Source organism: Dermacentor andersoni, chromosome 11, assembly GCF_023375885.2.
Source record: "Dermacentor andersoni chromosome 11, qqDerAnde1_hic_scaffold, whole genome shotgun sequence".
NCBI classification, from domain to species: Eukaryota; Metazoa; Arthropoda; class Arachnida; order Ixodida; family Ixodidae; genus Dermacentor; species Dermacentor andersoni.
In genome coordinates this window covers 117,708,904-117,735,662 of record NC_092824.1, presented here as the reverse complement: position 1 = coordinate 117,735,662, position 26,759 = coordinate 117,708,904, and the positions used below count along the sequence as shown (strand labels likewise).

The 26,759-nt window shown below is 43.0% G+C and overlaps 1 protein-coding gene across 1 annotated transcript in view; it reads right to left on the bottom strand.

Annotated features, from left to right (window-relative positions):
• The window catches only part of LOC126539300 (inactive phospholipase C-like protein 1), a 166,949-nt gene that overhangs the window by 14,584 nt on the left and 125,606 nt on the right, over positions 1 to 26,759 (bottom strand). The window contains exons 15-25 of the mRNA XM_055075333.1: positions 26,675 to 26,755; positions 26,407 to 26,503; positions 25,266 to 25,445; positions 22,281 to 22,459; positions 18,713 to 18,851; positions 15,082 to 15,228; positions 14,341 to 14,438; positions 13,663 to 13,749; positions 10,895 to 11,080; positions 9,443 to 9,511; positions 1,478 to 1,531 (exon numbers count right to left, since the gene is read on the bottom strand). Of these exons, the coding sequence (XP_054931308.1) occupies positions 1,478 to 1,531; positions 9,443 to 9,511; positions 10,895 to 11,080; positions 13,663 to 13,749; positions 14,341 to 14,438; positions 15,082 to 15,228; positions 18,713 to 18,851; positions 22,281 to 22,459; positions 25,266 to 25,445; positions 26,407 to 26,503; positions 26,675 to 26,755 (1,317 nt within the window). The remainder of the gene's footprint in view (positions 1 to 1,477; positions 1,532 to 9,442; positions 9,512 to 10,894; positions 11,081 to 13,662; positions 13,750 to 14,340; positions 14,439 to 15,081; positions 15,229 to 18,712; positions 18,852 to 22,280; positions 22,460 to 25,265; positions 25,446 to 26,406; positions 26,504 to 26,674; positions 26,756 to 26,759) is intronic.

Genomic DNA, 26,759 nt, shown 5'->3' with positions numbered 1-26,759 from the left:
AATGGTTCAACAGTGTTCAAATTTGGTGGTCTGTAGAAAGAACCAACAATAAGGGCGCTCCCATCTGAAAAGCATAGTCTGCACCATACAGACTCTGAGGTATCGTCAGCTGGAAGAAATGGTGCACTTTCAATTGTGTCCCGAACTAGAACAAACACCCCCCTCCCCGCGCATTTCGGTCCTTTCTATATGCAGCATAGTCTGATGGAAATACCTCAGAATCCGCAATGTCAGAGTCTAGCCAGGATTCGGTAGCGATAACAATGTCAGGCTTTGATATCGATAGAAGGCCTGCAAAATCATTAGTTTTATTCTTCAGGCTTCGACAGTTTACGACAATAAAAGAAAGTTGTTCGGGTCTATTTCTAGTAAATCGGGAAGAAGGCTGTGTTGTTTGCTATTGCGTACATTCTCGAACAGAACCACTAGAGCCATCAAAAATATATATTTTCCCACCCATCACCAGCTTGTTATACCTAAGCGTGTACTTCGTTTTCCGTTCCCGTGCATATGCGAGCAGAGAATTTCGTGCCTGACGAACATGTTTAGAATAATCTTCGCTTATTGAAAAGTTACTTCCCTTAAGCTTAGAGGCGGCAGTCACGTGTATGACTAAGGTACTTTGCTGACTGTTTATCAGAGGGTTGAGGCCAGTCAAGCTGCTAAATCAGCAGATATTGCATCTCCTTCGTCACCACAAATTTTACACAATACACTCGTAACAAATAAAGTCAAAGTTCAACGCACAGGACAACTGTTCCAAAATAAACTACCTCTCGTATTAGCAAGAACAATCAGTGGAACCACAGACCCTGTTATTCTTGTCAATGCATAGCAAGGGCTTGGACTCTGACAAGCTTGACCATGCACTAAGTGATGCCCACAGTTTAAAAAGGTGTCCCCCAATTGCCACTGGAGTCTTAAGTGGTGCTAGCTAACACTCTCATGCCTACGTCTGATATATTTCAACATATGCCCAAGAAAGTGAACAGAGGGCAGCCATCGCCTAAGCTCAACCTGTAGAACTTGAAGTATGGCTACCAAGCCTTAAAAGCTTGTTCGCACCAAATGCATTATTGATGATGGCTTCCCTGGCATTATCCTTACCTATTTACTGCTTAGTACATCCATGTACAGCTAGCCTCATCTATTTTCTCAACAGTCTGTTTTTAGGTGTGATTCCTGCCATCCACATGCCTGTTGCCTAATATCTACCAATGCTAATGTATTTCCTAGACCTTCTCTGTACAGCTTTACCTGTCCCTTCACACTTTATCTTTTTGCTCAATCTCCACGTCTGTGCATGTGGATTTCAGCTACAGCTATGTCAACACACACGCTTCTGGCTCAATAGCCTACGTAACAATAAGTATAGAGTTCTGCAACTACGAACATGCAAAGCGTGATGCTTAATGTAGCAAAATACAAACTGCACGTGCAGCATCTGCCTTAAAGAAAGGACACAAGGCCTACTCACTGTCTTGAAAACAGATTGCGATGTCTCGGAGATGGCCTTGCACTCGGCCAGCACCTGTGAATGAGATACGTATGGTTCAACAAGTACATGCAATGCAAAGAAAGCAGCATGCACACACGAGACACGGCTAGTACAGCATAAATCGTCCTTATAGCGAGATCAGTTTACTCAAAATATCAGTGTCTCAGCTGCAGTGCATGTATTTTAAGCTGGATTATAGAAAGCGCAGAGGCACCAGACTCCACTTAGTAAGAAGTGCGAAGTGGGAAATCCGCACGGGATCATAAGGTGCAGCAGATGCAGCGACCCTTTGCATTTCTTCGTATCAACCTAACTGCAGAGGCAAAGAGTGCTGTGATGGTCACTACATCGCATGGGGGCAGCTCCTTGGGCTTAAGTGTATCACATGATGACAGCCAACAAACAAAACAGCTACTCACGGGTGTTGATAGAACTTCCCCCTTGTCATGTCCCCTTTATCGAGCGTAGCTATTTCTGTATATGTTTTACAAGCTTCTCAGCTGCTGTAGAGCACTTCCCACTCTATAATCGACCCTTTAAAGCCTCACCGTTTTTAACAAAATACCACTTAAAATGAAGTATGGTTCCTGTCCTTATGACTTCATTATAATGAGGGTTCATTGTCTATTCCTTTTTTACGCGCATTTCAGTCTAAAGGTCCGCTTCTTGCAATATTAAGAAGCATACATCTGAGGTATGAAGGATGTGATAGTGGAAGGCTCAGAATTAAAGGGACACTAAAAGCAAATACTAAGTCGACATGAACTGTTAAAATACCATTCCAGAAACCACGCAGCGCTTGTTTCGTGCAAATAAACCATTTAGTTTACGAGAAAATTGAGACTGAAGGGTAGTGCAATTCAATTGCACCTGCAGTGCAATTCAAATCGTCCACCCCAGTTTGGGGAGTGGTGATGTCGCATACGCTATTACCGCCATTTGCTGTCATTGGTAAGTAAAACGGTGCCCGATAGATGGCACTACAGTTTTCTGCGCAGAACGCAAACGCATGGCTGTGGAGAAACTGAGCTAAAACGAAGCATTGGATTCGTCGCTGCAGCTGCTCTTGGTCAAGTGGCATGGACCGTTCAGGAATCCCGCAACATCACATGGATGTGGCATTCTCTGCTACTTGCAGCTGGAGTGAGTTTCGCAAGCCAGAAAAACCAGTGCAGCATTACGTGATAACAAAACTACTGAAACGCGAGACCGCAGGCGACGCAGAGTGGGAAAAGTGAAACCTTTCAACCGCCAGCCCGTCATTGTCAACGGTAACGTTAATGAGTTCTTTTTTCTAAAAACCAAACAGAACTGGACAAGGAGCATTTCCTTTTGTCTTATAATATAGAGGAGTTAGCGTCAAGGTGGCAGTTTCGGAAGCAAGGAGATTGCCCTCGATGCCTCTGCGTCCAGGGACTTGGCATATTGTGACATGCTGATTAGACATGTATGTTGCACACAGGAATGAATAAAGATTGTTCAGCACCGGGTTTTTACATTTGTGAAACATATTTAAGGCTCTTACAACACTTAAAGCATCTGTGTATATAATGCTTTTCGTATTCGTCTTCCCAATATGTTTGACAGCCGACAGTTTTGCGTATGCCTCAGCCATAAAGTTACTCGTTTTAGGGTGCAGAACATTGGATACTGCGAAAGATGGCTCGAGTGCTGCATAAGACACACCCGCATGTGATCTTGATGCACCAGTGTAATACTCCGGGCATAATGCTCCTGAAGTTCTGGCAAGTGAATCATAATATGTGCCTCTGGGTCGTGCTTAGTTACCAAAATAAACAATGTGTCACATTCAATCACCTGCCGCTGTCAAGGCCATAAGCGCTTTGCTGGAAGTATTAGGTGATGTTCTAGAAGAGGGACATCCATTTCTTCACTGAGCTTCCTTACACTAAGTCAGAAGGGCTCCCTCACTCTGGGTCGATTATGGAACGGTGTGGTACAAATGTAATATCATTTACGGTTGTGTAACAAGGATGCTCAGGGTTTGGATAAGGAAATATATGAAGCTAGAATATGACCTCCGTAAATGGAGCGACCATTCGTTTCATTTTACACAAAGGCTTTCTACAGGAGTTGTCCTGAATACACCTGTGACCAGGCGGATCCCTAATTGGTGAACAGGTTAAAGCATCCTTAATGCGCTCAGTGCGGCAGAGTGGTACACTACACCACCGTGATCCAGGCGTGATCGTACAAAGCAATTATACAGGTTTCTTAGGCACTTTCTGTCACTTCCTTATGTTCTATGTGATAAAAGATTTAGTATGTTCATTGTTTTCAGACACTTAGCCTTGAGGTACTGGATGTGGGTGATGAAGGAGTTTTAAATCGAGCATGACGTCTAAAAACTTGTGTTCCGCGTTCACAGGCAAGTGCTGTCCGTCAAGTTTGATAGTGGGCTCTTGTAACAGGCCTCTCTTTTTTTTTAAAAAGGATGCAAAAGCTTTTCTGAGGGTTAGCTTAAACCCATTCTTGTTAGCCCATTTCTAACTTTGTTTAGGCCAAGTTGAATGTGTCACTCACGGACAGCAAGGTTGCACGATTTGAAAACCAACCTGCATGTTGTCAACATATGTACAATAAAACATGTTCCTTTGAATTGATGAGCGTAAAGAATTCATCTTTATAAAAACAAGGGCACAGCTAAGTACAGCCTGTGGTACCCCTGCTTCCTGTATAAATGGCCTGGATAAAACATCACCAAGTCGAACACGGAATGTTCGGTTTGATAAGTAGCTCTTTATAATGGTGAACATGTTTCCATGAATACTCATTCTCAACAGGTCTTGCAGGATCCCGTGGCACCATGTGGGTTGCAAGCCTTCTTCGTGTCAAGGAACGCCAACAAAAAGTATTGTTTATGAAGGAATGAATCACTAATATATGCTTTGACGCGCACTAGATGGTGTGTTGTTGACCGCCCTTCTCAAAAACCACATTGGTACGGATTAGGTAAGTAATTTTTTGGATTCCAAGAAGTACCATGACATGGCGATTTCGCATCTTTTCAAATAGCTTGCAAACGCAACTGGTAAGAGCTATAGTATGGTAAGGCAATAACTTGTTACCGAGGATGGGCCTTTACCCCAGCTGCTTCAAAACTGAGACTAATATAGATTCCTTCCACGCACCTCGAAAAAATCCGGCAGACAAAATGTTGTTAAAAAGCACGAGCAGTATCATTTATGTGTCAGGATGAAGGTTCTTGATGATCTCATACATAATCTTGTCAGCTCTCAGTGCAGAGCTGTTGCGTCCGTTTAGAGCAGATTTCAGTTAGGCGATATTCAAAGGTTCGTTGCATGGTTAGTTTATTCCACATTCGTGGTCGAATGTATTATGTTCTGCTATTTCTTTATATTTCAAGAATGATTCTGAATAATGTGTGGAGCTAGGCACATGTTCGAAATGTTCCCCAAGAACATCTGCTTGATCTTCTAACCTCTTCCCTTGGTCATTTACCAGGAACAATAGAAGGGTTGGTTGCCCCTTTAGCCCTCCGAGCACACTTCATGCCTTTGTTTCTTGTGTATAGAAATTAATTCCCGAGAGAAACACCTTCCAGCCCGCCATCGTGTCTGCCTTCCCTTCGATTTATGATTTTAAAATTTGATAAGGTTCTCTGTATTCGGTTAGTGATGCAGTGTGTCCCAAGCTTTGTTTTGTTTCCTTCACTCATCTCTGCTCTCATCGTTCCACCAAGGAACACATCCTTCGCATGGCTGGCCACTTGTCTGTAGAATGAATTTTTCTGCAGAGGCAATAACTAAAGTGGGAAAATAAGCTACTGCGTTGTCAACGCTAAAATCGCTTATAAAATCTCGTGATAAGTATGTATATTGTTTAACATGATTCCAATCAGTGGAGCCTAGCTTCCATCGAGAGACTTGTGGAGGAAAGTTTTGTTGCTGTTTTAAATTCAGTAAAATTGGGAAGTGGTCACTCCCAAACACATTTTTGAATACACGCCATTCTAGTTTAGAAAAGGCGTGGGAGATCCAAGCACTAGATCAATAGAAGAATAAGAAGTATGTGCTAGATTGTAGTAGGTGCCATTTTTCTTGTAAAATAGGTGCACACCAGAGGTCACGAGGAAGTTTTCGATCAGCCAACCCCTCGTGTCATACCGCGAGTCTCCCCACAAATTGTTGTGAACATTAAAGCCCCTGATGACAAGATAAGGTTCAGAAAGCTGGTCAATAAGACCATTGAATTCTGTATTGATGACATAATAGTTTGGCGATATCTCGATGGAGCTGACAGCAACCAATTTATTAAACAGAATTGCTCGCACTGCAACTGCCTAGAGAGGTGTCCAAAGGGGCAAGCGTTGCCAAGCAAGTCTTATCGACAGCTATGGCTACACTGCCGGATGATGTGTTAGCCTCGACACGGTCTTTGGGAAGAGTAGCATATGACTGGAGAAAATTTGTCTCTGTAGCTTTTCAATGTGCTTCCTGAAGAAACAGTACCATTGGATCATGTTTGTATAACAGTTCTTTAATGTCATCAAGATTGTGAAGAAGACCTTTCACATTCCACTGTAGTATTCATGTATCCACATTGAAATACTGTTATACTCTATGTTTTGGAAAGGAAAGATTAGCTCACAGGGCCCTTTCTGGGCACCATGATGCGCCGTTTGTTTTTGGAGCGGTCACGAGAATCAGCTGTTCCCGAGGCACTGGCTGCACCGTCTAGCTTGGAGTTGTGTTCATCAACTCCTGAGAGCCACTGTACCTCCACTCACTTAGGCGAGATGTTTTCGAGTTAGGCCCTGCCTCTATAAGCAAGGCCTTGGAGATCATCAACCCAGAGGTCGATGGGCCCTCCTTCAGAGATGGCGCAGCAGCACTGGCTGCTGTCATCTGGGGGGCTGGTAGCATTGCCACGGCCACACTCTGTGTAGGCCGTGCTGGTGCTGGAGCCTGCTACTGCACTTCCGCATTATGCACAGCACCAGCATACCCTGCGGTGTGGAGAAATGAAACACTCTTCCGTGCTTTTTGGAAAGATCTGTTTCTTTTACCTTAGCGTAATAATATCCTTCTTTTTTTCTCCTTGTAGGGCAGGATCGAGAATATGGTGCATGGTCACCATCGCAGTACGGATAGTGGAGCAAGCCAGTACAGTTACCAGAAGCGTGTTCATAGTCAACACATTTTGAGCATGTCAGTCGGTCTCGGCAGCTTTGCAAGCTATGGCTGAACCTTTGGCATTCAAAATATCTATGGGGGGCTGGGATATACAGTCTTACTCGGATTTTAGTATATCCCATTTTGGAGGGTCCCAGGAAGAGTAATGGGGCCAAATGTAAGAATTAGATGTTTTGTAGGACTTTTCAATGTTGTCTCATTTAATCTTTATTCGTTGTACTTTTGTCATATTTTCTTTCCAGCCATCTAGGAGCCCTTCTTCGGTCAAGTTCACGAGGTCTCCATCAGAAATTCCTCCTTTAAATGCGTTCATCGATCGGTGTGGGTTACAGAGATTTGTACATCACCAAGTGCTATGAAACTGGAGAGTTTTCCATGCTGGTGCTGGTCACAAACTTCAAGGAAAATGAGCAGGAAAACAGCGCTAAACAACAGGACAAGGAGAGGGACACAGACAACAGTGCTGACTAACAACCAAGTGTGTTTATTCTTTCAGTCAGCATATATATACTTTGCCGCTATCTCAAAGCACAGAATCAACAGAATTCAGCGTGCGCAGGGGAGAAAAATGCGTTGCATTTTTCTCCCCTGTTTTGTTGATTCTGTGCTTTGAGATAGCAGCAAAGTATATATATGCTGACTGAAAGAATAAACACACTTGGTTGTTAGTCAGCACTGTTGTCTGTGTCCCTCTCCTTGTCCTGTTGTTTAGCGCTGTTTGCCTGCTCGTAATCATGAACCAACCAGCCCAAATGCGCACTCTTCTTCAAGGAAAAGGTCGCCACTGACCATTTTGGTCACCTTGTAGCCTGATAGTGTTTCAATGAGACATTTGGCAATAGTGAAGGGTGAAATCATTCTGACGGCCTTTTCAGGGTTCTCACTATGAATAATACGAAATCGTGGGATGATTTCTTTGCAAATGCCAAAAACTGGAACATTTATTTGGTGCGTGCCCTCTTTTGGTAAGAGGATGATCAGGCAGATGGAGGTAGGACGGTAAATCCATAAATATTTACTTCATTTCAGTCGCTATGCCAGCCACCTACCACTGAGCTCAATAAGGGGAAGCTATGAGGCAAGAAGGAAACACAGACGCCAGCTGTACATAGTTACTATAACCTAATATATTTGACCCAAGGTTGAATAAACTACCCTATATTAACCCTTGCTGCCTGGAAAATTGGAAGTAAAACGAAGTGAAGAGAAGACTGAAGAGATGGAAAGTAAGAAAGACGAAGATCAGGGAGAAGGACAGGAAAGGGCAACTACCGATTTACCCAGGGGGGGGTCAGTTCGGGGATGCCGTCTATGTGAAGCGGAGGCCAAAAAGGTGTGTTTCCTCCACCGAGGGGCTGTAAAAGTCCACATAGCCCGCATCAGCTAAACCTCCAGGATCCCCTTTTGCTCGGACACAGCTAAGCCTTGCATGGCTAGACGCAGGAGCGTTCAACCCCTATGTGCTCGGGTCCGTAGTGTTGCAACACACCAAACGCCTGCTGATGCAGATGCCTCTACGGGATGAAAATACTTTAAAATCCGTGACATTCCTCTGACGTACTGACACTGCGTTTTGGGAAGCTTTGAAAATCATGAACAGAATCATTGACCTCCCTTTTAACTGCTGTTAAATAAATTGTTTTTGCCAAGTGCAAATAATTAAACTGATTTAGAGTTTCTCTTCAGTGCCCCATAAATATACACCTGCCAGGGTTCCTTAAAATGCATTACAATTGCAGTACATGAACATTTTTGCACTTTATTCTACCACAACACAACAGCTGAAGCTGATGAATTGCACAAACTTTCTACTCAGTAGAGCGACAAGTTGGGCTAGTTGGTGGAAGTTCATCTTGTAATACTGGGGTTACTGCGCTTAGACACATGGACAACAGAAGTAGAAAAGGACAGGATGTGCACAGACTCGCAACTGAATTTTATTGGGTGTAAGATGACATATATATACCATTATCAAAATGACGTCATCATGCCGATAGGCCCTCCAAAATCGCTGCTGTCACAATCTTTTACTGCCGTACACAGGAGCTGTTCGAGGCATATGTTACAAAGACGAAAGCGCAAGTATGTGTTAGCAATCCCTCCATTGTGCTTGCTGATTATGAGGCGCAACTTCTGGACACAAGATTATGATGGCAGTGATGTTGAATGGCCTATCAGCATTATGACGTCATTTTGATAATTGTATATATATGTGTCATCTTTCACCCTGTAAAATTCAGTTGCGATCCTGCGCGCATCCTGTCCTTTTCTACTTCTGTTGTCCGTGTGTTAGCACAGTAACTCCAGTATTACAATATTTCTACTCAGCACCAGAAAATTACAGCTATCAATGTGTTTGTCATAGGCGCAGTCATTTGCACAACTGCCCGCAAAAATTTTTGGAAAACAGTTGCCACCTGAGAGCCTAAATTTCTTTGCTGCGTAAGTACGACTCTGAAAATAGAAGCACACACTTGCATATCTGTGTGCAACCTACACAATGTCTTCTCCCTCTATTCCATGTGGTAAGCTCATAATGTCAAGATATTCAGAACTTTTTTTTTTTTTTTGAGCTGCTCAGTCTTATAGTCAACTCAATCTTTCTCAATTGACATTTGGCCAAACATAACATCCTAACTTGTTTATTTTTAGTGCGATTACCAGCTTGTGAGCTATCTAGCATTCCTTATTCCAAATGTAATGTGGGCTAAACTGAATACAACCAGAAAGAGCTGTAATGAAACATAAAAAGAAAGCCTTCATTCACCTTGTCAAATGCAGTGACCAGTTTTGATGCCTTCACAAAAGGTTCACCGTGTACCTTGAACACCGGGTACTAATATGCAAAAGAGAGAAAAAAAAAACATAGCTGCAGCTTTGAAACAAAATGTGGTCAAGCCTTATAACTCTATGCTACTAATTTCCTAACAAAACAAGATTTACTCAACATCATGAGTGAAAACTAAAGTGCTTTTGGCTGTTTACCTGACATATATATGCACAGTGAATAGACTGCTTCAAGACTTCACTGCTTATTTGACTTCACAGACACCAAGCTTTAAAAACCCTCCAGCATGCTGGAAATATCCTTAAAAATGTATAAGCACTAGAAAGGCATAAAGGGAGTAAGAATTGCAGCTGTGTAAAATAAGCTTGTTCATTTTATTTGGCATAAGGCTGTGTGTGTTTCAGCCATTCATTGCTTGTAGTAGAATACACAGTCCTTGTTAGGAATGCAACCATAAATTTTGTCACACTTCATGCATGCAATCGCACTGACTAAATGCTCTATAATAATATGTTATACATACATTTCTATCTTTTGAACACGTCAAGTCAAGCTTAATAAAAGATTATAGTGGGGTTATCAGCACACAGTGAAAAACACACTACAGCAGGACATTCTAGTGTTTAGAAAACACTGACAAGGAAATGTGTTATAATTACAAATATAGCATAATTATAAAAAAGAGGAAGCAGTGATCAAAGTGCAGCCATCCAAACATGCATATAAACAATAAAAATAAAAATAGATTTGAACTAAGTATAACTCAGCGCGTACAATTACGTTAATAATCATAAGCAGCAATTAAAGTGTGGTATGGGAGCAGTCATCTAAACAGTCACAGGAAAAATGAACCTGAAATAACAAATTATTACTCAATGCATTGTCTAAAAAACATTTGAACCTCGATGTAATAAACGCAGATATCACGAATTATCGGATATAACGAAGTAAACATAAAATGTTTCTCGTCAATAGCAGCATGTATTGAATTTATGCTCATAACAAACATTGAAGTTAATGATGGTATCTTTGGTAAAAGAAAAAATTGTAATACAATGGACTACAGCACAAAAATATAAAGGAAACCCTGTTTAGGTTTCTCAGAAATAAAGCTCGCAGTTGAAGAAAAATCTGTCCTCGTTTGGAGTACGAAACTAGGGCGAATGCCTTTTCAGGGTTTTCAACTTCCTTTTAAATACATCATAAGAAGGGCTACAGAAAACGCAAGAGCGACTTCGAGTCCTGTTTTTGCCCACACAATTTTTGACAATGCGGTCTTGTGAAATTGGTGCTGAATTCCTATAGCCCACATAAGTTGTCAGCTGATATGGAAAGCATACAAAAATATTGGTTTGCAAGTGGGAGCATCTGAGAGAGGCCGAACGAGTGAATAAATAAATAGATAAATTATTGAACAGGTGGTGCCCGCACCCCTTTCTCTTCGACAATGCTGATGCCAACCACTTCAGAAGCCGAAGCGAGACGGAGTGCAGCTGCCCGCAGACACTGGGCCAAGTTTGCACTGCTTGGCAGGCCACACTCTTCGCAGCACTCGAGTACGGCCCGGTCCAAGGATCCTTTGAGCCGCTGGCACTCATTCAACGCACCAGCCGCCCCCTACAGCAAAGTGTGCAGAAAAATGGCTGACTGTTACAAAAAGAGCTGCACAGGAGACAAGGACACGGAGGCACTGTTAACGATAAACATACAGATGCTGATTTTAGCATTTCTGGGCTTCCCATAGAACCATATTTTTCAAGCTATTGTAGGACAGCAAACTTCAAATGCAAGTTTTGTTTATCATTACAATGTGGGCATGCTTAGGCAAAAGTGAAAAAATTATTTCTCTTGAGGGTGCCCAAGATCCCTATGTACATGGCATACAACAAGGATTACATAAGGAATTTAACAAAGATATAACAGAACTGGTTAAAATTCTAAAAACAGCCTCACTTCTCACAATAGTGTAATGCAAAAGGAACCAGTTCACAGGAAAACAAAGGACGACAAATGTTTATAACAACAATATTAATGCGCACATATACAGGATCCTGCTTTCTCATTTATGAAAGAGAGGAACCCAGCGTAGAGAAAATGTATTCGTAACAGTTAGAGAGGGAATCAGTTCACTGCAATGATGCAAGAGCGCGTGTAAAAGATGAGAATCAAAGATGCAAGAAATAACAGATTTATTTTGCCTCACTAAGTGCAATTAATTAATAACAGTTAACAGTGGTGGGAATGCCCTTCAGCATTTTGAGCGGCCATTGGAGCAGGTGTAAAGTCTCCACGAAAGTGTGCACAAAAACAAAAAAAGGAAATATAGTTTAGTGTGCTATTTAATTTACATAATGATTTCCTCATAAGAACAAGGAGCAAAATAAGTGATTCCACGCAGCATGTCACGACAGCAGTAGAAACAGCACAAGCTATGGAATATTAAAGGGGCACTAAAGAGAAACATTAAATCACTTTAGTCTGATGAGATATTCTTTGAAAGCTCCATGCATGTTCTTATACTTTGCAGTAATACACAGATTATTAGAAGAGTAAATGAAGGTCACAATTCCTCTAATTAAGTGTTGTGCCAAAACACAAAAGCCAGAGTGGCGTCACAATATTACAAAGCACTTTTTCATATTTGAGCCATTAACCCTTTCGCTGTCGGACCTTTCTGGCCGTGACGCACCCCCAGTGTCGGCTTGGTTTCAGGGAACGAGCATAACAGGGAATGAACATAGCAATTTATTTTTGATTATGATTGGTATACAAATAACATAGTCAATGCAATATGCACATTCAGTGTTCTGCAGCCGTTGTTAGTAAACATCATCATCATCATCAGCCTGACTAACATCCGTTCAACATCCGAATCTGACGACGCGGAACTCATCTCTTCCTCACATGAGACAATGTCCGAGTCCAAATCCGAGCTCGGCTCGTATTCATAATCAGAATTGAGCCACCGCTCCAATGAGCAGACAAAGGTCCCGCGTGCTCAGCCATTCGAAAGTAACCGCGCGCAGGGAGGATGCGCTTTCAGTCGCCCGCACAACGGAGAGAAACGGGACGTTGCGTGATCAAGAAGACAAAGGGAGATGGAAAAAGCCTAAACAAAGTTCGAAGGGCTTTACGTTTACTGCTGCAAGTAGGAAGCGAGGGTGCGGCGAGAGAGTGAAAGCAGCAATCGAGTCACTCTTTTCGGAGAGGCAACGGCACATGCGCCTGAACTTGACGCGCCGTAGCAAACATACCAACAGAAGAAAAATAAAAACCTTCAAACCAGCGGAGATGGCAGAACAACCCTTTAACCCATAACTACACGCGCGCGACGCATGATCCACCGAACGCGGAGCCACCGCTCCACTCAGCGAAGAGAAAGGGGGGAGTGGCAGTCGCACCGTACTCTTCAATACATGTACTACACAGGTCGGGGCGAATATACAAACTTGTAGAAAGAGTCAACAGATGGCGTGGCCAGTTTAGGAGCGCCAGCTTTGCGCTCAGGCGCGAAATTTTGAACGCACGATAGAGAACGTACCGGTACATCAGTGACACTGTAGGGGGTAAGCGCGATGACGTACCGGTACGTCCGTGACAGCGAAAGGGTTAAATGTTCTTGAAATTTGCTAAGTTCAGATTTTTGGCTCTTTTGGAATACCATGTAGTCCATCTTTACCCGTAAAAAATGCGCTAAGCCCAAGCACAATTAGCGCAGCATTCCCACCACTGCAATTAATCATCTGCCTCCGCCTTCTCGTCTTTTTTTTAGGCTGTCTTAGCAGCTGTCACTAAGTACACTAGTGTGAACCTTGGTTCTTAAACAGCAAGTTACTGGAAATTAATGCCAGACCTAGTGACCTGTCCTTTGTACTGTTGTCATTATGGGAGAAAAGCAAGTCTTCCCTGTTATTCAAAGTACAATGGAACGAGGACGCAAAGCGAACAGCACAATATCTGCTGGTCAACCATGTTGTGACGTGGTGAAAAAAAGCTGTACAAAACATGGTGTAAAAGATAGGCAGATAGATAGCTTATTGTGAAGAGTAGATGTGCTGTGGACGAGAGCTTAAGCGATGAAAAAGTATGCTGCTGTATTAAAACTTTCACACCCGTGGAAAAAATACTTTAAAAATTAGATACTATACATATACAAATGTACAAGTGCAACGAGTAATGAAAATGAGAAGTGAACTCACCTTAAAGGCTTCATCGAGGTGACGAATGCCAACGTGCCTCATCTCAGCCTGCGGTCGAGTCTGCCAGGATCGTTTTCTTCTTAATTTCTGAAAAAGAGAATGAAGAACCTGTGGACACAACCTATTATAACCCGGACATTACTTGATAACTAGCCACGAAGCACCCACTTGTCACAGATACTATAACAGATGGAGCTCTCGAAAAAGAAAGAAAAATAAACAGAAAGAAAAGCAGCTGTGAATCTATCCTATATCTAGAAGTAAAGTCACATTTTGAGGTAACGAACATGGATACAACAATTAATCGGATTTATTGAAATAAATTTAAAATTGTTATCACCAATACCAGCTTGCACTGAATACATGCTTAAAGTGATTATATATTATGAAGCCCTATAATGACCCTTTCTGGGTTCTCTTATTTTTCTGTTCCTTCATCACTTGCATCTCTCATTTGACAGAATATAAAATGCAGCTGATGCAGATTCTATTTGCGGCAGCTAACTACTTTCTGTTATGTCCGAGGCAGCACATGTGCACACAATACCATTCTTTGGGTCAGTGTTGTACCTAGCCCACACCAGGCGCAATTCAGGACAAAGAATGCAAGATCTTTGACAAATCGAAAACATAACCTAAACTATTCGAAACCTAGCTGTAGACTGTATGTTTTCATACCTTGTCTCCTGACCGGGTGCTCATGGTAACGTGAAGAAAGAGTGAAGAGTTTTCAAGTACTTTGCCAGTATCAGATGTGAGCTGGACGTGGCGGTAGCCTGCAAGGTAGTGTAAAAAATGTAAGGATGAGTTTGCTTCTGGTTTTGACCATGGTGCTAAATTGTGTACGCAGTTGATGAACTCAGCTCACATTCTGGCGACAAAAAAACACTAAGCATTAGATCGCAGTGTATTGTCCTGCACCCTATCTTTTCATCAGCTCAACTCATTCCTGCTGAACAATTGGCCATATGTTACAAAATGCATGAGGGGGAATTTTTATTATCATGGCTTGGTGCTCAGAAGAAGAATATGGAATCTAGGGTGCGATCAGAGATCGTTGTTTCAAATGCACGTTCAGTTTGTGTGCAGTTTTGCCTCACACGATTCGCCTAGGCCGCACCGAGTCATCAGCTGCACCCGTCGTCAGCCGTGCTCGGCGACTGACAACTCGGCGCGACCTAGGCTAATCGCATCAGGCGAAACTGAACGCAAACTCAACGTATGTTTCAATCCCCGATAGCGCCCCTGGTCCATTATTACCATTATTGGTATACCCGTCTCAAGTTACATAACATTGGAACAACTTAACAGGGCAAAAAATTAAGCCCAGGACTTGAAGCCCTCTTAAAGGGTTCCAACAGACCTGAAGTCAGACATCAAAACTTGCACTGGAAAGGAAGCACGCATGAAAAACTTTACCTGTTTTCAGGCTTGACACTGGTATTGAGTGCTGGCCAATGAAGTCGTCCCCAATAAATTCATCATCCAGGACAGCAAAGCGCAGAACGGCAAGCTCTGGAGCAGCTACTGTGAACTCGAAGCACTCATCAAAAATAGGAGAATGACCTGGAGAGGAAAATAAAATAGCAAAAATTGTAATTCAAGTTTAGTATCTATACCAAAAAAGGAAATAATCGGTTTGCTTCAAAATAAACTACACTGATTATGATGGCATGACATGTATCTCATAAATGTGAAGTAAGCAGCCTGGTTGCGCCCACTGCAGGGCAAAGGCCTCTCCCATACTTGTCCAACTACCCCGGTCATGTAGGTACTAATTGTGGCCATGTTGTCCCTGCAAACTTCTTCATCGCATCCGCCCACCTAACTTTCTGCCGCTCCTTGCTACGCTTCCCTTCCCTTGGAATGCAGTCCGTAACCCTCAATGACCATCGGTTATCTTCCTTCCTCATTACATGTTTTGCCCAGGCCCATTTCTTTTTCTTGATTTCAACTGAGATGTCATTAACTCGCGTTTGTTCCCTCACCCAATCTGCTCTTTTCTTATCCCTTAACATTACACCCATCATTCTTCTTTCCACAGCTCGTTGCGTTGTCCTCAATTTAAGTAGAACCCTTTTCATAAGCCTCCAGGTTTCTGCCCCATACGTGAGTACTGGTAAGACACAGCTATTATACACTTATCTCTTGAGGGATAATGGAAACCTGCTGTTCATGATCTGAGGATGCCTGCCAAACGCACCCCAGCCCATTCTTATTCTTCTGATTATTTCAGTCTCATGATCCGGATCCGCACTCACTACCTGTCCTAAGTAGATTTTTATTCCCTTACGACTTCCAGTGCCTCACTGCCTATTGTAAATTGCTGTTCTCTTCCGAGACTGTTAAACATTACTTTAGTTTTCTGCAGAATAATTTTTAGACCCACTCTTCTGCTTTGCCTCTCCAGGTCAGTGAGCATGTATTGCAATTGGTCCCCTGAGTTACTAAGCAAGGCAATATCATCAGCGAATCGCAAGTTATTAAGGTATTCTCCATTAACTTTTATCCCCAATTCTTCCCAATCCAGGTCTCTGAATACCTCCTGTAAACACGCTGTGAATAGCATTGGAGAGATTGTATCTCCCTGCTGACGCCTTTCTTTATTGGGATTTTGTTGCTTTCTTTATGGAGGACTACGGTGGCTGTGGAGCCGCTATAGATAGCTTTCAGTATATTTACATACGACTCGTCTACACCCTGATTCCATAATGCCTCCATGGCTGCTGAGGTTTCGACTGAATCAAACGCTTTCTCATAATCAATGAAAGCTATATATAATGGTTGGTTATATTCCCCACATTTCTCTATCACCTGATTGATAGTGTGAATATGGTCTATTGTTGAGTAGGGCGTAGACCTGTATGACCTTCAATTTGTACCTTTTATTAAGTTTCACAAGACCTGTCGCCCTCTCGTTAATGCTATAGAATTCCTGTATGTCACCAGCTATATCCTTATTAATCAGGAATCCGACTCCTAGTTCTCATCTCTCCGCTAAGCCCCGGTAGCACAGGACGTGCCCACTTTTTAACATTGTATATGCTTTTGTCCTCCGAACTTCACTGAGCCCTATTATATCCCATTTACTGCCCTCTAATTCCTCCAATAGCACTGCTAGACTCGCCTCACTAGATAACGTTCTAGCGTTAAACGTTGCCAGGTTCAGATTCCAATGGCGACCTGTCCGGAACCAGGAATTCTTAGCACCCTCTGCTGCGTCGCAGGTCTATCCGCAGGTCAGTTGCTTCGCAGCTGCTGGGGACTGAGGGCCGGGGTTTGATTGTTGTATTTATATAGGAGGTTGTGGCCAAGTACTGCACCAGGGTGGCCAATCCTGCTCTGGTGAGGGAGTGCATTACCGGTTCTGGTCACCGGAACCAGGCCGCACTCCAGGCCTGTTTATGCAATTTTATCAACATGTGGATTTTTTTTTTTTAATCCGGTGGAAAATTGTGTGGCCCTGGGATTCCAACCATGGTCCTCTTGCATGCGAGGCAGATGCTTTACCTCTACGCCACTAATAATAATATTATGGCAAATTTAGCCTCCCTCTTCGGTTACTTCAACAGTAGAATGAAAAAAATTTAATTCACTTGAGTTTTTGTTGGCTTCACTGTCTGTTATGTTCACATGGTTTTTCTGCTTGACTAAAATCGAGCTCCTTGGTTCCCCTTACTCTTATTCTAAATTGCTTGCAGTAAGCTTTAGGTCGGCAACCAGCATTGCTAATTTAAAAGCACTTTCTCAGCTGTTTTACCTTCTGTGCATTGCAGTAGGCCCTGAACCACTTTCTATTGAAGAGGAGAAATGTATTTGAAGCAAAAATAGGCTATTTTAGAAATATTTTGCTGCAAAAGATACTTCAATGCGTTCAGCAGAAGCGGAGTTATTGCAATCAGACATCCTCTTCCCTGTGCTCCCATTCCTTCTTCAATGCCTTGCACTGTGAAGGCTACGACGGAGCGGGGTGTGCCCAGTTGCTCCACCTTCTAAATGTCGCCATGGCGCGCAGTTCAAATTTGCTTTTGCAGGTTAACGTAGATGCCACTACTTCCGATCTTGGTGCCTATGACACGCCAAACGTAAGCCAAACGCAGTTGTCCTCAGCGAGCCTCAATGCACTTAGCCAGTGGACTCGTGGCAGCACACCGCAGTGGCCGCAGTATCTACGCTATGTAGAAGACTGTAGCTACATGCAACTGCAGTGCATGTGTGCATCATTTACTTTGTGCACGACAGGGCTTGGGTGTGTGCTCGCATGTATGTGCTACAGTCTGACCATGCTCTGCACATGGTGCGGACTGGCTTTGTCCTTCACCAGCTTCACTAACAGATAGTAGCCACATACAACTTGCGCATTTTTGAAGCACTATGAATTAGTCTTCCAAGGCGTCTAGCCAGCAGCAGCCAGGAGTGGGTATGCGCTGGCAAGTGTGCGTGTGGTCTAACCTTAAGTTTCACGTGGTTCGAGGCTAGTTGAGCATTCAAAACTAGTCGAAATTTGTGAGACCCGCCGGCTACGACACCGATAAGCAAGGAGGCTAAAGTTTAATTCCTATGCGGGTGGCCGCGGCCAAGCATACGCGCGCATACGGTAGTCGACATCTTCCGGAAGTATAGAATTATTATCGAAATTCGAAAGCACATTCTTGCTTTCTTCAGCCTGTTTATTTAACTTTGTCAATAAATATACACAGTAACAGTAGGAAGAAGTGTGCTGATGAAAACACCCTTCTTGACTGACGTCAGCTATTGGCCAATAGCAGCCATGTATGGGAATCTGCTTTATTACGAAATAAAGCATCCAGAAGAGAATGAGGAGCGGGCTTCTGTCGAAAAGAGTGTTTTAGAGAAAGCTGACTTAGCGCTTCATTTGCGAGCTCTACGCACCACATACAACAGCAAAATTTGGCTGAGGTGTTTACAGCAGCATGTGCTATCTGCAGACTATGTTTTTTACCAAGCCAGAGGGGTCGTTCAGGACCCCTTTAAGAAATGTTGATCTGCACAACACCCACTTCAAAAATTATGCCGTGGTTGTGCTGACCTTCGTTGGACACTGTCTTCGTACGCGCTTCAGCGCAGTCCGTGGGAATCCCAAACACCTGCACAGTCACGTAGGGGTCGATGGCCGTGGCCTTGCTTGAGGCACCCCTGGGCAGTGGCAACTGCTGGCCGCTAATAATCTGTTCAACAGGGTGAAAACTTCGGTCAGAAGGTACTGCACCACTAATGGCACACTTTTGGTTTCTCTAGAGCAGTCTGGCAGTGCGCTTTGCACACTGCCAGTGGTCAAAGCCACGCACTCAGATCACATTTGCTTGGTTCATACAGAGTGCTGCATTCTAGTTAAGAGCACTTGAAGGTACTGTCATCTTTTACTTGGGAGCGCGACTGAGATCTTGCACAAATCCCAATCATATGGCTGCTACATCTTCCACTGACACACCGCCGCAAAAGTTGCAGGATGTTTTATGCAGCTGTATCAGCAAGTACATGCCTTGTTTGTTTACAACACAAGAAGCACAATATGTATCCACTTCCAGCCTCCAATTTCTTGGGTGAGCTGCTGAATATTCGAGTCGGGCACGCTTTCTCTGGCCCCGATCAAGAGTGGGCCCTGCAGCATTGCAAACTGAGTCAGAGTGCGAGAGCAAGCAGCCTAATATATCATAACAGCTAAAAGGACTTGCAAGTGACCACAATGTCTGAGAAGCTGATGATGGAAATAAAAAAGAAAAGGTTCCCCATTCTAGCTTTATTATCTTTATTATATCTTTATTATATTTGTCGAACCACATTTCCACAGTATCTTCACTGCTATGTATCCGTGCGGCATTAGATAGTGTTAGCAACGAGCCTCTTGCTGCTGAAAATTCAGTTTTGAGCCCCTTAAGTGGGAGAGACTGTCTTCTATGATTTCTTGGTTGTCTACTGCACAAGTCTTTTGTTCTTGTTTCACCTAAAAATGACGAATACAATGTAAGCAACAGAGCATACGTAAAAAAGTTACGGGGCTTTTGAAGTGCTAAAACTGCATGTTTGATTATAGGGGACAACATAGTGGAGGGCTCTGGATTCATTTTGGCTATCTGCGGTTTTCTAAAATGCACTTATACAGCAGAACATCATTGATACAATCCCGTTACATATGATTTCCGGCCACAACATTTGCGATCAAGAACAACAAGAAAATGACCCAAAAGAGCTAGGCTTATTTTTTACCAGTTCATACGCTCCCGTAAAAAGATTTTTTTGCACTAATGTTTTGTACATCACCAAACTGTGATCGTATGATACATTTTCCAACCGCTAGATCTCATGCAAAAAATAAAATGCACGAGACACCTGAGATCGAGAACAATATATAGCCGCCCACCGCAGCAGCTTCACCGCAATACTCGCCCGCCCATATCACGTGAAAATGCCGGCGTGCATTCAGCTTCTTATTGGGCGCCAGCAAATCTTCTCCGGAGTCACTGCACCCCACAATTACAGCCAGTGCAGCCAAACATATTGAGATAAGCATCTTCGCCTATCTGTTTCACAGCGCGTGATGCCGTTGGAAGTGTACTGCACGCTTTTAATAGGCAACAACCCAAAAGCGCAAGTCTGTTACAGTTTCCCTGCAACAGACTGCGATCGTATACATTTTCCGGCTGCCAGATTCGATGTAAACAAGAAAAGGTGTGAAGTGCACATGATTGAGAACAGTAGCCACTCGGCCCACCATCTTCTCTGCAGTACTCGCCCATCCATCACATGAAAACGGCGGCACGCACTTAGTTTCTTATTTCGGTACTAGCAAATCCCTTGGGTCATCGCCTCATTCGCAGCTATCGCTACCAAACCTACTGCGATAAGCATCTTCACCTATCTGTTTTACAGCTCTTGGGGCGTATTGCATAGTGCTGTTGGTAGCATACTGCACGCTTTTAGTAGGCGATAATCCAAACGCGTTGCCGTTCCCTGCTGCAGGCGGCACGATGTGAGCATCACATTTCGCTTTGGTGGCATGCAGCGTCGCCCACCAGCTCTTTTTTGATTTGGTTTCCCGTCGCCGTCTTTAAACACTGTGCAATAAGAAAACAACAAAGCGTGTCTCAGGCCGCCGACGCCCCACCAACTCGACGGGTGTCGGCATCTCGTGCCTCGTACACAACAATTCGCACAACTCTTTGCATTACGTAGATGTCAACTACAGTTGAGTTAGTACTTTTTTTTTTAGTTACTTCGGACTGTGCGTTTTCTCGGTTAGTACGTTCTTTGTCGTGTTTTTCCCCAAAACGTACGAATGAAGTTCTAGTGAATTTGAGTACCATGAGCCTTTCTGCATTTTTCTCCTTTCACAATGTGGTCAGAGGGGCCAGGAATCGAATCAGCGACTTTGTGCTTAGCAGCAGAACGTTACAGACATGGAGGAGTGCACCTAGTGATCACTACAAAAGAACCTTGGTTGAGACTACACTGTGGCAAGAAAGTTGTACAACAATCACAAAAGAAGTCTCAGATACTGAGGTAGCATAGCAATTAAAGGTGAAAAAAGGAAAAAAAGAATTGTGTGCTGAAGTGCAGAAAAAGAAAAGCTAAGGCAGCTCAAAGAGTCTGAGCAGCCTGGTTGTAAGTAAAATGACATACTGGACATCAAAATTGTGGATTACATTGCTCAAGACACTAGCAAATACAGGATAGCCTCAATGCAGTCATGGTAATTGATTTTGCACTCACATGTGATGTCACACTAACATCAATACAAGTGAACTCACTTCTAGCCATACATTCCCTTCTTTTTTGTAGGCTATTTTGTATGCGATCCAGAATTTGCACTTAACGGCAATGTTGACACATGCGTTTAGTTGCTGCACCAACGCCTAATTGCTCCACAAAGACCAATATAGAATGAACAAACATAACATTTTCAACGCTGAGCCAAGAAATTTCACCTTTTCTTACTTGTTTCCAAGCTTCAACTGCCTGCCTACAAGCTTAGTTTAGCCACTGTCCCAGGCACAAGGCCACAACTATCATGAAACGCCTACCAAAATAATTATCACTGATATTACTTATATTATGCCCTTCCCATCCTCACTCTATTCAAATGGCTAACCTAAGCCACTAGAGAGAAGAGAGCAACTGCAATGCTCTCATTTTTGTCAGCACACTAACACCACCTATCAGTGAACATACGAAACAGCACGAGAAGAGAAGAAAATGCTGGCATGCAGGGGCTGTGGCTATGGGGCACTCAAGCTCACGTTTCGAATAGTGGCTTCACCTGGCTCGGGTAGCTCCTCTGCTGTTCAACAAGGCATTGTTCATGAAGTTTCACCTTGCATGGCATCGTTCATGAGGTGTCATGAAGTTTTTCCAAGCAGTTCACATCTATTTTAATTTCATTTTGTTTTTTCATGTCTAGTATTTGAATGTTCTATTATTGGCACCAGTTACTAACATCTTGCATCACTCTAAGGTCTGGGCATGTACCGTGACCGGCAGGTAAACAAGACGCAATCATGCGGTCAATGTCAACTGGCTTTCAATTTGTTGCTTCTACTATTTTACTGTGGCACCAGCTACTACAACATCTTGCACCACTCGAAGGCTCTAGCACATACCTTGACCCGCAAGTAAAGAGGCTCATTATCAGAGAATGTTTCCCGTCGGTAGGCATTGAAGACGGACCACGGTTGGCGAAGGCAAGGTGGCTTGAGAACATAGCCAGAGCCACCATTTTGTCGAAACCAGCCACGATGTAGATCCATCGATACACCCGATGTCTGGACATTCATGGCCGCTGCAGCAGAGTCGTGGAAGAATAACTTGGTTTGCCCAAGCTGTTGCCATGTGCTCTTTCTTGCTTATTTCATAGCAGGTGCACCATTGTGCAATACATATTACACCCTTGCCCATTGTTCTTCGAAAAAACGGGTGGACATTACATTTCTACTTCATTTAGGAGCTTTATTCCAATTTCTATGTTAGTGTTCTACAGTACTTTAGATGCATAGAAAGTGGGCGCGAGTTTAATTCAAGGGCGTGCTAGAATTAAGCAAATACTGCCAACTGAATCAGTTGTGTGTTTTGGCATTTTTTATTAATTTTGTTTAGTTCGACCCGCTGAATAATTTGATCAAATTTGTCGGTCCCATTAGGATCAAATTAACAGAAGTCAACTGTGCTTACTTACGTCCTCCGATATAAAACTCAATTAGGCTGAGCTGTCTGATAAGCTGAATACTTCAGCAAACTTTATTAGTGAACTTCTGATAACACATTTCCAAGTTTTGTTTGTTGTCCTAAAGAAATTTCACTAAACTATGAAAATAATCACAAACACAGCTATAAAACACTACGTTCCTGGGCACAACAGTGCTCCATTTGTTTTCTTCTGCATGACACAGCTGAAACCCATACAGCCAAGACAAAATGCAAAGAAATTAAAGAGTCAGTGTGAGCTCTGGCTTCGAATACAAGTGCAGCTCCAAATGTGGGTTACACCGGCATGCAAGTGAATTACTTATTAGTGCCATTACATTTGGGCTACCAACCAGATTATTCTAATGCAGAATGAATCCAGATTTTGCCACATATGAAAGCAGGTATCGAAAGGAAATCAAAACTCTCACAATGGCACCAATTCCAGGCAGTGTGGCAGTCTATGTGTTGCAGTCTCTAGTTACTGACCAATGACAGCTTGAATATGGTGTTAAAGTCATGCCCATTCCCACCACTGTCATGCAAATTAGGTCTCCAATAGAATAAAGGCCTTTTGTCAGACTCAACAATTAAGCCTTTCCTACAATAATAATAGCCAAAACGTGACTGTGCATATCAGGGTCTCGTCCCACTATATCATCCTCAGTGAGTTTTGATAAGCCTTTATATTCACTTAATATCTACACTACAACTCTGATAAACAACTGGCTCTCTGTTCTATGCAATACAAGTTGTGTTCAAGTCTACTTCTTGCTCCTATTTTCAGTTATCAGTTATCACTATCAGAATATTGCGTGTCCGTTAATATTTGTCTTTATGTTGATGATTGCATCCTCTACCATAATATTAACACAGCAATGGATCATGATTTACCTAATGACACCTTTGCAAAATTTTGTAGGTGGTGCAAGGAATGCCAAATGAACATTAATTTCTCTAAAACTGTTTCCATGTCCTTTTCCAGACACCTATCACCATCACTTTTCTTGTACACTTTCCATGGTCAGGATTTGAAAAGAGTGACCAAATTTAACTACCTTGGTCTTCATTTCTCTCATGACATGTCATGGTCAAAAAACATTGATATCATGTGTAACAAAGCTTTTAGACGTCTCGGTTACCTCCATCGCTCATTGCATAAGGCTCCAAAGGATACCAAACTGCTGACGTATAAAACATTTATCCACCTCATTCTTGATTATGGCTGCATCATATGGAATCCTTATAAGAATCTGATATTAAAAAATTTGAATCAGTCCAAAAAAATCAGTGCGCTTCATTTTTTGCAACTATAGCCGGGCTTTTGCCCCCTTCCTCCCATTATACAGCTACAGGTCTCCCAGTTCTTTCATCTCGCCACCGTTTAGAATGCATGAAATTTTTGCACACGCTGGTTCATTCTAAGCGCCTTGTTATAATAAATAATTACTTGAACTTTAGTATACCTTATATCACTAGGAGTTCTCATAATCTTAACCTCATCCGTTTCTTTTGCCGAACGGAGATGTTCAAGGACAGCTTCTTTCCAATGGCCACTGAGCTGTGGAATTCACTACCTGGAAGCATCCGCTCTTTACCTATGCAAGAATTTTTGAAAACCATTGCATTTACTTGATATTCATATTTTTTGTGCCTGTATTTTATTTTTTCACTTTCTTTTTTCTCTTCACTCCCTCACTGCCCACTCCTGCAATAGCCTCACCGAGGCTGCAGTATGTGTAAATAAAATAAATGAATAAATAACATAATCAAGTGAAGCCATGCTCTCTCTGTTCCTTAGCATTAATTACACCTTTTATTTTCTTTAACCTTACTTGTGCTGTACTCAAGCTCCTTGCCAAGCTGAGCTTCTGCATTCTTGACAAGTGCCACTCCAATGAAGAAGGCATGATAGATTCTAAAAATTAAATTATGGGGTTTTACGTGCCAAAACCACTTTCTGATTATGAGGCACGCTGTAGTGGAGGACTCCGGAAATTTCGACCACCTGGGGTTCTTTAACGTGCACCTAAATCTAAGTACACGGGTGTTTTCACATTTCGCCCCCATCGAAATGCGGCCGCCGTGGCCGGGATTCGATCCCGCAACCTTGTGCTCAGCAGCCTAACACCATAGCCACTGAGCAACCATGGCGGGTCATGATAGATTCTACAGCCATGGTTCATGCAGGACATGTTCTGCATTAAATGATAAACCTATCTGAGGACATGATTAATGTGTGCCAAATACAAACACAGAACAAAGAAAAGGGGGTGGACGGAGGACAAGTGCTTGACCCATGCCTACCCCCTTTTGTTTGTGTTACGTATTGTTTTACTGCGCATTAATCATGCGCCCCCAGCTAGGCCCCCAGCTAATTCTTTTAAGCCATTAGAGGAGCTTACCCATCTGGAAGCCACATGCCCACAGTTCCAGGGGATTGTAGTTGCTCGAGTCAACTCGACTGGCCGTTGGCGAGATGTGCGCCAGAAAGCGACGAGTGTGCGCTGCCACTTCATCTGCCAAGGCGTGGCCCAACTTGAGAGCAGAGGTCTCACTGAAAGTGCACACCTCATCCTCGGTCTCTGCAAGATCACAATAAGAAGCTGCTGAGTGCAGAGTTTTACAATCAGAGTTGGCTAAATGACAGGCGTTATCAGTGACATTGCCAAAAGCCTTTTCAATGGTGATGATGCATGGCCCACTTCACGATATTGATGCTAAGCACATTCTTCCGTGTGCATGTCCAACTTTCAACACTACCTGTCATCAATTTTCCCAAATTTGTTTGAAGATGTCCTAGCACTTGTGAGTTTATATGTCTGGAACATCCTGAAGGACCCATAGAGGAACATTGCTTATGTCTTATTTGGTAAAGGACCGATCCTAGGAGTGACAGCTCCTAGCTTGACCAGTGGCATAGAATTTCTCCACTATATGCATCACTTGGTGACCAGTGACAAATGGTGAATGGCAAGACGGCAAAATTGGTGAAAGGGATGAAGACCCAAGAGAACACCAAGGTTCCGAGTGTCAAGACTCTACAAGACTTAACAAAGCTGGCATGGCTCTACTAAAGTCAACTAGACATTTACTAGGCTGGTAAGGGATCATAAGAATGTGCTAGGGTGTGGCTCAGTGCTTGTTCAACGTGCTTGTAAGAATCCTATGCTTAAAAACTGACATGTGCTTTACGAACAAAACCTTATTTATTTTGCCGCAACTATGGCACCTACGATCGTTCCTGGTCACATGGTGCCATGTAGTGGTTACCTTGTTGAAAAACATCATAACAGAGCACAGTTTGTTGACGTAGCACAACGGTTTGTTACATGCTGAAATTCTTAGCTTTACTACCAGCCGCTTGCTAACTCAACAGATACCAAAGATCTTTTCATTTATCCTGCACTTTGGCCTAGCCTTTGTCATCAATTCTCTCTCAATTTCATCTGCAACAAGATTTCAGTGCACAGTAGTCTTTTGAGCATCAACAATAAAAAAACCACAAGCTTTCAATTAAGCTAAGGAAAGACGTGCTTCACTTACGAGATTGCTGTGAAGTTGGAAAATCAGTGAAGTGGATTCTGGACAGCACCACTAAATCGGACAGTGGCTTGATGAGCTTCAGCCTCTTGGATGATTCCTGGTGGCGGTCAAAATAGGAACTGCATCACTCACATTGGGCTCAAGTCTCAGCTAGCAATTACATTATGCGTACTGAGTCTATGTCGCAGAAATAAACCTGTACAGTGCTGGAAGCAACAAGTCAACCCTAACAGGCAATGGCAACGTTCACACTGTTGACAGCACTCACCGAGTGATTGCTGTTTTTGTCAACAAAGTCGTCCTCTTCGGATATTTCGGCTTCTTCAGAACCTTTAGGAAGCTTCTTACTCTGG